Here is a 12,541-nt window from a genome sequence, read left to right on the forward strand (position 1 = left end):
AGAGGGTCAATTCACCAGGAGATTCATTAGGCAAGCTGTGAGCCTGCTGTTTGTATTGTAAACGTGTGGAGCTTCATCTTGTTAGCAGGATATTGTCTCCGCTGCGTCACGCTGACGCTGTGATTGGTGGAAATCTCAAACCCAGCTTAGAGAAAAAGAGGCTGGAGAGTCATTTTTAAAAAAGCTGAAGAGATAGTAAAGTTTAGAGGTAAAGTGCAGGGGCAGGGAAGAGATTTAACAGGCTCGTAGGTGGTAAACTTTATTAGTGTACCCAAGCTAATTAACATGTTAGCATTTAAAGTGTAACTACACCACCAGCTCTGAGCCTTACTCCACCAGTGTGTGATTTAGAAAAAAGCTACAAACTGAGCAGAGGACTGAGGAGGCAACACACTGCCATCCCACATATAACGTCCTTTACCCAGTGTGTGTGCGGGGGATGCAGAATCACTGTCTCCCTTGGAGAACTTATGTTATAGATAACGCTACACAACTGGAATAAGAACAGACCACATATTGTCTATAAACAACATTTTCAAAAAACATGTGGTTTTATATCTACAAATAAAACACTTTCCCCCTCTTATCTATGGACCTGTACTTTGTTAAAGAGCCTGCACCTTTACTCCTCCTAAAAGATATTTTCCACATTGGAAAACGTTGACGGGGCAATCTGTTGGTCAGGGAGCAACAAACCTGACCCTGGATCAGCCATAATAATGTAAACCAGCTGCTAGATCATCAGGAACACACCATGACCTCCTCCCTCAGTGTAAACAGGGCTGAGGTATCAAGATCTCAAAGAGTGTACATGAAGTAGTGACATGTTTCAAACTGGATCAGCTTGATGCTAGGTTACCTGTGTATTTAAAGGAGGAGCAGACACAGTCACCGTGTCCTCACTACACCTTGAAATTGAACAAGTGAAGCAGTGACAGTGTTTTTATTGGGTCTGTTGAGTTTGATTTATGTCCTCGCTCCCCAGAGGACTGGACAGAGCGAGTGTCGTAAACATCAGCAATATCAGGATCAATGATCTGACTTTTCATGATGTTTTTTTTTTTTTTTAAGATACGTTTATTTATACCAAACACATGCACAGACATGCACAACACACTCATGCAATGGTAGGCAAATTTATCCTCTGCATTTAACCCATCTGGTGCAGGACACACAGAGCAGTGAGCCGCCATTAACAGCGCCCGGGGAGCAGATGTTGGGGGAGTAAGGTGCCTTGCTCAGGGGCACTAGACAGGGTAGGGAGAATTCTCTTGGATTTTTGGACAGATCAATCCAGGTTCGTCTTTTGTTGTCTCTCCGTGGAGTCGAACCAGAGACGAACCAGAGACGAACCAGAGACCTTCTCTGCCCATAGTCCAAGTTTCTGCCACGAGACCACTGCCTCTCCATAATGAAAACAGTCACTGAGATGGACACTGATCAGTCTTAAACACACCTAATCTATAACTGAGTATTACAGCATCACATAATCTGTCACTGGTGCTTGTTTGAATTCAGAAAATCACAAACTATTGAATCAGGGGAAATCTATGAAATAAAATGATGTTGTCAAATGTTTTTTTCCCCTTTTAAGAGCAATGTAAGTAAAACTTACTTAAATTTAGTTGACAAGTAAAATTAACCTGTGCAGAAGAAGAAATTAGGATTAGAAATTAAAAAGGAGGTGAAATGTAACCAGAGGCACAGATAAGCCATTCGAACAATCTAACATCTAAAAATATTGAATTCATAATTTTATAAGACAAAGAAAAACATACAATTTCAAAGCATTAACAAAGACATTTTTCATATTGATATATTTCATATATTATCATATCATTTCCTGTTGATTTATCAAAATTATAATTTTTTCAAAATCCCTTTGGGCTCTGTTAATTTTCATTGAGCTCTAATTGCCACTAATGAAAATACACGATCAGTCATTATGAAAGTAATAGTTTCATCCTCATTACGTTTCACATATCTTCCCTCAGTGGTGGACTGAGATCAAGTGAAGCATGTTTAAGCCTTCACATTAAAAACTGCTGTTCAGCTGTGTGGCACCAGCACAGCATTGAAAAACCTTTATCTCACTTGACACCACTGTCGTTCTGAATTACTTGGGGGTAGCTGATTCAAATGGTCTCAACATGACAGCTTTTAAATAATTGAAACGCCTTACTCTCACTGGGGCTGTGGGCACGGCGGCTACACTAAATTAAAGCAAGACTGTCGCATGATGTCGAACAGAGGGCTGAGCAGATCAACAGGCGGAGACGGGCAACATAACTGGCTTATAGGTGTGCCTTTAAATAGCGTTCCAACACACTAAGCCGTTCAGCATGGTTTGCATTAAGGCCTGGAACAAAAGAGCAGAGAAAAGCAGATGCAGAGCCCACTCCCTGAACCCATGATCCGTCCTGATAGGCGCATAATGAGAACCAGACAAGTGTTCACACCATAACACATACAAATCCCCATTCATTATTCATGGCAGATTACCCTCTTCATTAAGGCAGAGCCGGGGACCAGGGGACACAGAGAGGGAGCGAGACAGGGTGGGAGCAAAGCGGAGGGGAAGTTGGTCGGTGAGAATGTTACCGGATGTGGAGCAGCCATGCAGGCAGGGCAGGGTTCTGGTCCGTCTACAAGCACACAGCCCGTCAAGCTGAGTGGCAACCGGATAGGACGTTGAGGACCGGAAACCAAGATGAGAGCAGACAGTTTGTGCTGTATAAAGTTCAGGTCTCTGAGCCCTGCAGCTCTCCACTCTGCTTTGATACTATAAACACAATATGACAAAGCTCCTCTGCGGGAGGCTGGAAAACGTCAGTGTAGCAGAACTGACATCACCACAGCGAGACAGCGTGTGTCACCGGGCCTCAGCTAAAGTTGATCAGGTGGTTACTGCTCGAATTTTTTCTCCTATTTTGTCACAATGCACCGACTAAAAACAGGTATTTTTAACACCGTCCTCTTCAGTCTTTTATAGATCTCCTTGAAAATTAGTAAACTCTTCTGTGGTAACCCCTGGCGTCCTCACTCCCTCTGAATTTTAGAGCCGCTAAAACAGAATGTTTGGAAAAGCTGCCGGAAATCCTTTTAGTTTCACCTTGGCTGCGTTTTAGTCTGGACGGGCAGAAACAGAGACGTGTGGAAACGATGATGCTTTTTACAATGATACAACTGCTGGAGTGCTTAGAAGACAAGATATTATTTGTTTAATTCCTGCTTGTTTGTTTGTGTGCGTGAGTAATGACATGGGCTTAAAACTGATATATAGCCAAAAAGCCTCATGTGAACAGGGGTAGCTTGAGTTTGAACATTCTGTATTCAAAAGAAAACATATGGGTGGAGCCTCAGACTCAGCGTAAGGCAGCTAGTAAACTTAAAACGCTGATTCCTCAGCCATGTGGAGATAGAGGCCGGGATGACCTGATAAAAATGCTCCTTGTAAGGTTTTATGGGCGTCGTAGCCATCCCTGTTTTTAAAGCCGAGTTATTTCCTGCATGACCCCCACCGTGCAGAGGTCAGAGCTTATCAATGTGGCTGCGGCATAAATGCTCGTAGAGAACAAGCTGATGACAGAGGATACGGGTTAGCTCTAATTATGTGACGAAAAAACAGACAAGCTGCCCCGCTGTGCCTCAGCTATACTGAATGCACAGCGTATATACAACAGCGGGCTTGTGACATGGGGGTTCTGCGTGTTTCATGGTGGTGTTTCAACATTGGCTTCACGCCCTGAAAGCAAATCTCTCCATCAAAACAGGGAGAAGTGTGAAGCGTCTTTTCACTGAGTGATTAATGATGTGTGCTGTTGTGAAATGCTCCGGCGGGGGCCGGGCTGCGGGCTTTGTCGAGGCCTGGCAGGTGAGATATTACCTGTGGGTATATAGAGGTCTTACAAGTGGGAGAAGGTACAGGCCCTGACAGGCAAGATGGCCGTGCCGCTCAGAATAACCCACTTACGGGAAATTTCATCCACTTCTCTGATAGATTATTAAGAGGCATCTATCAGCGTAATGAGTAAGACTGTAACGACGGCTGAATGAGAGTCACAAACCACAGCTCAATCACCCAGACACCGCATTGATCCCATAATCCATTTTTTTTTGTAACAATAAGACACAGTAACTGTTTAAATCCAACTTGTCATCTCAAGTTTAAGTGTACATCATTCAAATGATTACATCAGTGATGATGAGGTTACTGCTACGGCATAGGTATGAACAGAGCATGCTGCACAGAATCCACCACAAATCCAGCAATATCCCAATGATATTTCAGAAGAGTGGAATATGACAAGGGTGTTTCCGATATGTCTGCATGGGAGGACTTCCAGCACGCAAATAGAAATCCAGATTATAGAAGAGCAGTAGCTCAGCCCTTGTGAGACGACGTCGGACTTCCCCGGCGGCGCTGCAGCACAATAGGCCAGTTCATCTTGTAATTACATCTGACCTGTAGGTACTCACAGCCGCGCTGATGGTAGCTGCCATTCACAGGGAAGATTTACATGGATTTTAAACCATAGTCGTAAAGAAAAGAATTACAATTTCACCCATCAAAATCCTTTTAGCTCTCACAATGAACACATATGAAGTGTATTGATTTTTCCCCCCCAGTGGACAGAGTTAATAAACAAGGGCATCCCCGGGGATTACACAATCACCTCTGTCTTACAATCAGGAACTACAAGATAAAAGAATAACTAAACAACGCAATAAAACCCTATCCACATTAAAAAGGATAATGCAAAACATTGTTTGGGACTTTTGTAAACACTCAAACAGCGTTTTCAGTCACAAATGTTTTTGCAAATGCTTTCCAAAGTGTTAACTAAAAGAAAATTAATTTTGCGTATCAGGGTGTACGTGTTAATTGGTTTATGGACCTTGGTTGCCACCCGTCAGTAAACCAAACCAAGAAAAAGTGGTACAGACAGAGGCTGATGGGAGGAGCAGCAGCGAGAAGAAAGTGATGTTTTTTCTGAACAATGGAGCATTTAAAACTTTCAACCCAAATTAAAACCATGAACCTTGATATGAGCATGATATTTCTCATCTTTACGACACAATGCGTGGGGCGTAACAGCCCTGATTGTTTGTTCACAGTTTGCCAAGAGCTGGCCTTCATGAAAAAGGATCAAACAAAGGAAAATCACAAAGTGGAGCAAAGCACACGTCATCCTTCAATGGCTCCAACCAGCCCAGTGAGTTTGCTACCTCTTGTCATAGGATATGCATACATGAGGAGGTTATGCATCGCCGCAGTATCGTGCAAAAAGTTGATAAAAAAACTTACTGTAGGAGAAGGTGAGGCGTGGAGTGACATCATTTTCTGTGACAGCCGTATGAAAGCAGCCAACCAGCAGCACAGTGCAGGCTGGGAGACAGAGCCGAGCCATACTCAGTGTCCACCCCATTGCCTCCTCTAAGACCGCCAGCCAAGTCACACTGTCTGCCTTTCAGGGTTTTGGGGGATTCATGAAGAGCGTCTTTTTTAAACCTGTGTTTATTTTTCTCCCCCCCCCTCCTCTCTGTCTCGCTGCAGCACCGGGCTCCTTGAATGGAAGACTGATGCACTGTTGTGAAGTCAGGACACTCGTGAAATGATGATCTGTGACCTCAGCACAAGACGGACGGCCTCCACCGAACAGCCTCCATGGACAAAAGATCACTGCAGCGTCTCACCTCAAGTCTGGGAAGAGAGAAGAAACAACATTCAGTCAAATCATGCATTGTTTTTACTGTTTTGGGGTTAAATGCTAATATCAGCATTCTAGTATGCTCCTAATGCCAACATTAACATGCTGAGGTTTTTCAAATATCATGTTATCGTATACCATGTTTATCACTTCAGTTGAGGGTGTTGTTATGGATCATAAAAAACTGATCAGCAGTAAACAGAAAGTACAAGGAAGGTTGTTGCAGGTTACTTTATGTTTACGTGGGGCCAAAGTTCACCTTCGCACCTCACGCTACCATCTCAGGTTGTATCGTGTTCCTTTTGGTTTCTGTTCAGAGGTGTATATCACTGGTGATCATCAACAGAGTCGTAACTGAGTGATTCTGTGATCAAAGCTCACATCAGGTTAATTTGATAGGGTCATCTACTGGCAAACAAGCTTAGACTCAAGAATCTCCTGTATTTGAACCGCATGTACCTGCTGTGTTGTTATCTGCACAGGACAGAAAAGAATGAAGCACCTTCTTGGACATGTTGGTTTAAAGTTAAATCCAATCACAACGCGTGACGCCCGGAATAACAGCTCATATTACAGGAATTACAGGAGTTTCTGGCCAAAGCTTTCCTCGGTTGAACTCCTGTTTTCATATTACTGAGTGCTGAGGCCTGGTGTGTATACATTATAAACAATGATACTGTGAAATGTTTGGATTCCCACAGGTCCTAGCGGGCTCCAGTTCTGACTGCTCTCTGTTGTGGTGAGGATGGAGGAGTCCAGAGCCAAAGGAAACAAGCACATTAACACAGACCTGCTGTTCAGCTCTGATCAGCTCATTACAGGTCACAGTTATTTAACTTTAAGTTTGCCATGTATGAGTTGCCACCGGTCAAACTGTTTATCCACAACTGCTCCAACAAACTTTAAGAACACATCAGAAAACAGCCACAAGACAACTCTTATTCCAGTAATGGAGTTATGGGGCAATTCACTGATGCTGATTAACTGAACGTAGTGAGACATGAGGGGAAACTCAATACAGACATCCCACTTCCAGCTGCAAATGCTCCATTACAGTTGCCACAGGGAGCTCCTCATTAACTGCAACCAACAAGAGGCTCAGTTTCATGTGGGGTATATGGCAATCAATAGCAAAAGCCAGCAAGTGAAGCTATTCCTGGTTTCTATCAAGGGGGCTCCTGACTCTTAGTCAATAAGCAGTCTGACGTCTGCTGCAAACACAGACATCTCCAAATCTGAGCCGGGCGGATGACATTTGGAGGAGCAGGAAGGCTTTGATGAAGGCCGGAGAACAAGACACAAAAGAGGGTTATTTCTACAGCAGCGGAGACCCACAGGACATGGATAGGAGGAATACAGGTAGACGTACTCTGTTGAGGAATACAATTAGTGAAGCAAAGGACAAATGTAGTTTCTTCTAACTGCTCATTATTTGAGGGTCGCGGCGCAGTTGGAGCCAATTCCAGCTGATATTAGGCGGGAGGGGGGATAGACCGTGAATAGGTCACCAGCGTATTACAGGGCCAACGTACAGAGACAGACAGCCACTCACAGCAATAAAACTAATCCCCAATCTGCATGAACAGTGAGAGGAACCCTGAGTACCCGGTGGAAACTCACATGGGGAGAACATGTTCCACACAGAAAGACGGGATGCAAACTTGGAACTTTCTCACTGTGAGGTGCTAACCACTGTAACACCGTGCTGTCCTTGAACGGAAAAGTCTTTCCAAATTAAAGTCACTAGCAATGCTAAAAGATCTGAATAATAAAAATGTGTTTTAAACCAAAGCTATAGAAAGGAAAAAGGAAAGAGTGTTTGGGCTTCGAGGGATCTCAGAGGGACAGTGGCTCTCTAATGATCAGAATAAGCTTCTGCTTTTAATACCCCGGGCGAGGTCACATTGCCCCCCCGCCAGACTGTGGCATGCGACCGACGAGAAGGTGCGTCCGTAGGCATCATTAGCGTCCTTTGTGTGAATCCATTCAAAGTGAGACAACACTTGACCGCCAAGCAGCACAGTTAACATTAATTCTGGGTTTGTGTGACAGTTGGGGCAAAGAAAAAAAAATGAGTCCTGCATGCATCCAGCTCAATCCAAGCGAGGAGCTCGACTCAGCGAGAGTGAGAGAACAAGGGCCCCTCTGACAGCCCGGAAATCTATATGCAACTCTGCACTTCACTGCTCTCTCCTACATGATGCATAAACTGAATCATCCCTTTCACTCCCCACACAGACGTGATAGTGTGCTCGGGCCGTGGATGATACTCTGCCATCCCTCTCTCTGTCGATGAGCTCCTCTTAAATCTCTACAGTTCCTCTCTCCATCCCCTGCAGCCACACATCAGCCTTATCGGTTTGACATAATTATTGCATATGTAAAAGTTTTATGGCAGATTATAAAACACTGATGGTCTAACTAACAGCAAACGTTTGTTTTTTATAAGTGTGTGTGTGTGTGTGTGTGGGGGGCACAATTAAGCCATACTCTTAAGATGAGGTGAACACTGATTATTTACATACATTTGTTTAATCCTTGGAAATGTAGCTTTGATAATAATTCATGGGAATTTCTTTGTGATTAATGAACTCAGTATATGTTCAATTGATAGAGAACGGATCTGTGCCCAACCAGGCAATTAAGTACATAAAACAAAGCATCTCTCGCCCAATGACAGCTGAGATTGGCCCCAGCTCCGCCCCTGTGACCCTTAATGGATAAGCGGTGTAGATAATGGATGGATAGAGGGATTGCAAGAGAGAAATACACTTCAAGTTACTGATAATCATGTCTTGTCTCAGCAAGAAACATTGTTGTTTGCTGCTCTTCAACAGTGTCTTTATATTAGAATGAACTAGAATGAAAACAAACAAACAAACCACCAACAAACAAACAAACAAACAGGAGCAACGGAGTTAGTAACATCCCAGCTATGTTCCCACCATCCTGTGTAAAAAGTGAAATGGTGTGCATTTGGATTTGGTAAATAAGCTGCACAAAGAGAGTTGAGCCCATCATCCCCTTATCCATTTAAGAAACAACAAATGTTTGGCAGTCCATGCAGAGAACAAAATGGTATGAGTGGGAAGAGACCATTAGACGAGCAGTGAGACGCTGCGCTAGAAACCGATTGAAGTGATAAACACTTGGATGAAACTGAAATGTTTGTGAAACTGAAAGTTTACAGAATATACTTAGCTTTTATCACAAAGTGGTATAAAACTTAGCCATAAAAATGTACGGGCACCTTATATTGTAAAAGTTTCCAATGCACGTTGCAGCAGATAATGTAGAAAAAGAGGAAATCACAGTTTTATATTTAACCAAACAGGGACATTCCCAGCACTTGTTACCAGCCCCTTCCTGTAATACAGCTAAAAGGATGACCGTATATCACTGACAGGGAGAGACTGACCAATGACAGCACTACTTAGAAGACGGAGTATTATAAATAGCAGCGCAGCGTATACTGCTGAAACAGGTGGCACCACTAATAGCAGCTGCCATCCGAAGCAGAGTGGGAGGGGTCAAGGCTCGCTGGATTCCACACACAGCCTGTTGACTGTAAAAGTGTTGACCGATAAATACGACCTCTTGGCATGCCTGTCATCTCAGGAAACCACCTGCACACACACACATCACACGCCGAGGACAACCCAGGTCACATGGTCCCAGATGTGGCCTTCAACCTGTGATCTGGGGGGGCCTCCCCTCTCTGCCCCCTCGACACCTCCAAACCCCGAAGGTCTCTCAGATGTGCGAGGAAGCAGATGTGAGACGTGGCGGACGTCATCTGTCAGGACGGGCGCTAATGCCGGAGCACGCCGGCACATATGGACAGAGACGCTGACTCACCCCAGTGCTGACACAACGCTGTCCCGCACATACTGTAAGGTCATTCTACTTCTCCTCCTCCCAGGACTGAGCCAAACACCTCAAAGCTGCTACTCTTACCATGGTAATCAAATTCTAAATCTACTATCACAAATAAGAGCCCGACCAATATAGATTTTTTTGGGGCTGATACCAATATGAGGGAGGAAAAATAAATTCGGATCCTGAGAAATGACTTTTTTTGAACCCTTACAAAATAGAAATGTAATTAAGACTTGAAGTTGTACACTAGGACTTTTATTAATTTTCTGCCTATTCCTGGCTCTACGCTGCTTTTTGATATTTCTATTTCTTTTTTGTTAGGTATGCTTGTGATTTATGTTTGGACCAACTCAAAAACAGGCTCACACATGGAGCCCATGGAATAAGAAATACTATCCTATAATTTAAGAAATAGTAATCCAACATTATTCATTATGCATTAACATTATTATTCACTATTCTCAGACAAGGACACTGAAACCTTATCTAACGATGCCAGCACTTTAACACTGTCACATCAACGCTATCAAGGAGTCGTAAAGTGAAGCGTTTGGAATAACTTTGTGAAGAGGAAAAAATTGTGCGGATGACCCTCAAAACGTAACCCGAACCCGTTTCCCCCCGTGAATGAAAGTCCACAAGTCTGTACATCTGATTAGTTTCCTGTGGAGTCTGAAGAAGTGCTCGCTCCTTCTCAACCCACTTTAAGTCCAATCCCCAGGACCAGCTAAGAGTAATTAATGGCTCATTCATCCCTGAGTGAACCATACTGCAGTAATTATGACCATATGTTATTCTAAAGACTTTTAATTGCTTAATTAAAACCTTATTAAACCATTGAACAGAGAGAGGGAACATTTTGAACTTCAGGCTCGGAGGGAGATGAATTCATCAAGCTCTGAGGCCTTTGACACACGGTCAGAGGTTGGGAATTGTATCACCGGTGATGACATCCAATAAAACATCCCACATTTGAAGATATTAAGAACGTGTTGATAGATGAGGGCACGACTGTGAAAGTGGATGAGCATATTTCATCACCTCTGTTTTTGAAAGCTACACAAGGATTCTACACCCTGTCTCTGGAGTGAAAATATTCCAAAAAACGATATTCCATTTCTTTCCATTTCCCCTTATTGCGCAAAATTTCCATAGCAGATGTGACGCCAGCAGAGGCTGGCAGCTGATGACATGTAAAGTGGCAGAGCGAGGTCTGTCGCTGGGCCTGCTATCACTATCAAGGCCCGAGTGGGTGAAAGAGGAGCAGCAGCAGGGATTCGGCGTCAGACTGAAAAGTGCATTAAAATATTGAAAGGGCAAGGACACACGTTTCCTCATTAAACTTTTAATTTCTAAATGAGTTTTCGTGCAGAGACGGAGTTCACCTGAGAGAAACTAATCGCAGCAGACAAATACCACCTTCAATGAGATCTTTACCACCGTGTGACTGAGAGTCATTTGCCGCTATTGGCTTTGTGCCTTTTATTTCCCGGCACCAGATCTCCCTGTCACAACACATCAGAGTGGGAATAAACCTGGACTAAAACTGCTCATGTGTTGTCATTAAACACGAGGCACACTGACGGATTGAGGAGGAATTGGCAGGAGTTGGTACTTTTCCTTTCTCTCCGCTCCCTTTTCAGTTTGCAGCAATCCAGTGTAAGCTGATCCACTCTTCAGAGGCAGCCTTTTCTGTGGATCCTGCACAAATGACCCATTTCTTTTCTTCTGTTGTCACACCCTCCACTGAAGAGGGGAACACCTTCAGTATTCGTTCAGCTTTTATACACTAAGCCGGCAATCAATTTAAACAGGCCATTATTCAGTTACTGGTCAATCTCTCTTTAATTTGTCTTTTCATCTGTATCTCTCCTTAAACTGTTGGAAAGCTCTGTCTACTGACTACTGGCTCTAAACACTTGTTAAACAGCTCGGTTTGGGTAAATTAACTTTTCTAATCCTCGTCCCAAATAAGTGTGATACAAGAGGTATTAATAACATGTATAATACATAATACTACATTTACATACACAATGGTTATAACATTTCGTTTTGGAAGGTTTTAATGATCAAGGAACTGCTTTTTTACCTCCACCAAGGAAATTATGTTTTCATTATTGTTCGTCTGTCCGTCAGCAGGATTATTCAAAAACTACAGAGCTGATTTCTATGAAATGATGTGCAGGGGTTGGACATGAATCAAAGAATGACCCATCATATTAGGGGGTTGATCTGGGTGAACAGAAGGATCCAGTAATGTTTATTTACTTTCTTCAAGATGGTAAGATGTGTGTTAGCCTTGGTGAAGGTAAGCACTCTGCGAGCACCCTTCTAGTTAAGAGTGAACTTGTGTGAACTCTGTTAGGCTGACCCCAGACCTGGTGCTGACTTCACTCAACTACTGCTCACACGCTCTGGGTTTCAGAAACCACCATCCGTGGAAACTGAGCAAGAGTTTAAGTATCACATACTGAAGTTACCTCATAGTTTGGACCAGCCACAGAAAGTCTGACAAGAGCACAGACATTAACTGTACAGTGCAAAATATTGTTAGGTGCTCTCTGTTAGATAGTGAGGGCCTGTGTTTTTTACGAGGGGTCCTGACATCTGGCAGACACAGGTGAGGAGCAGCTCCTGCCCTGGCAGCTGTAAGTAGGTCAGACCTGCTGAAACACTACCTCTCAGTCTCCTCGTCTACACTTGTGCACTTCACAGTGAAATATTGACCCTGATAGGACCGAGTGCTGATAACACACTGCTGACTTCAGGTGCTTTATCTCCACACGTATGGTTTAAACTCATCGACTCGATTTCTTCTACAGATAAGTCGACAATACTCAACAACAGTAAGTTGAGTTTGTTGTTAAAAATATTTTCATTTGACTTTTAACATGCTATTGTGTAAATACTGTGTATTTTACACAATGACGTGTTATAGTATTTTAATGTGC

The 12,541-nt window shown here is 43.4% G+C and overlaps 1 protein-coding gene across 1 annotated transcript in view; it reads right to left on the reverse strand.

The window, feature by feature from the left end:
- The window catches only part of sema4ba (sema domain, immunoglobulin domain (Ig), transmembrane domain (TM) and short cytoplasmic domain, (semaphorin) 4Ba), a 42,098-nt gene that overhangs the window by 18,536 nt on the left and 11,021 nt on the right, over window positions 1–12,541 (reverse strand). Inside the window, exon 2 of the mRNA XM_062390183.1 lies at window positions 5,309–5,704. Within this exon, the coding sequence (XP_062246167.1) occupies window positions 5,309–5,429 (121 nt within the window). The 5' untranslated portion in view covers window positions 5,430–5,704. The remainder of the gene's footprint in view (window positions 1–5,308; window positions 5,705–12,541) is intronic.

This window comes from Platichthys flesus, chromosome 6 (assembly GCF_949316205.1).
Source record: "Platichthys flesus chromosome 6, fPlaFle2.1, whole genome shotgun sequence".
In the NCBI taxonomy this organism is placed as follows: Eukaryota; Metazoa; Chordata; class Actinopteri; order Pleuronectiformes; family Pleuronectidae; genus Platichthys; species Platichthys flesus.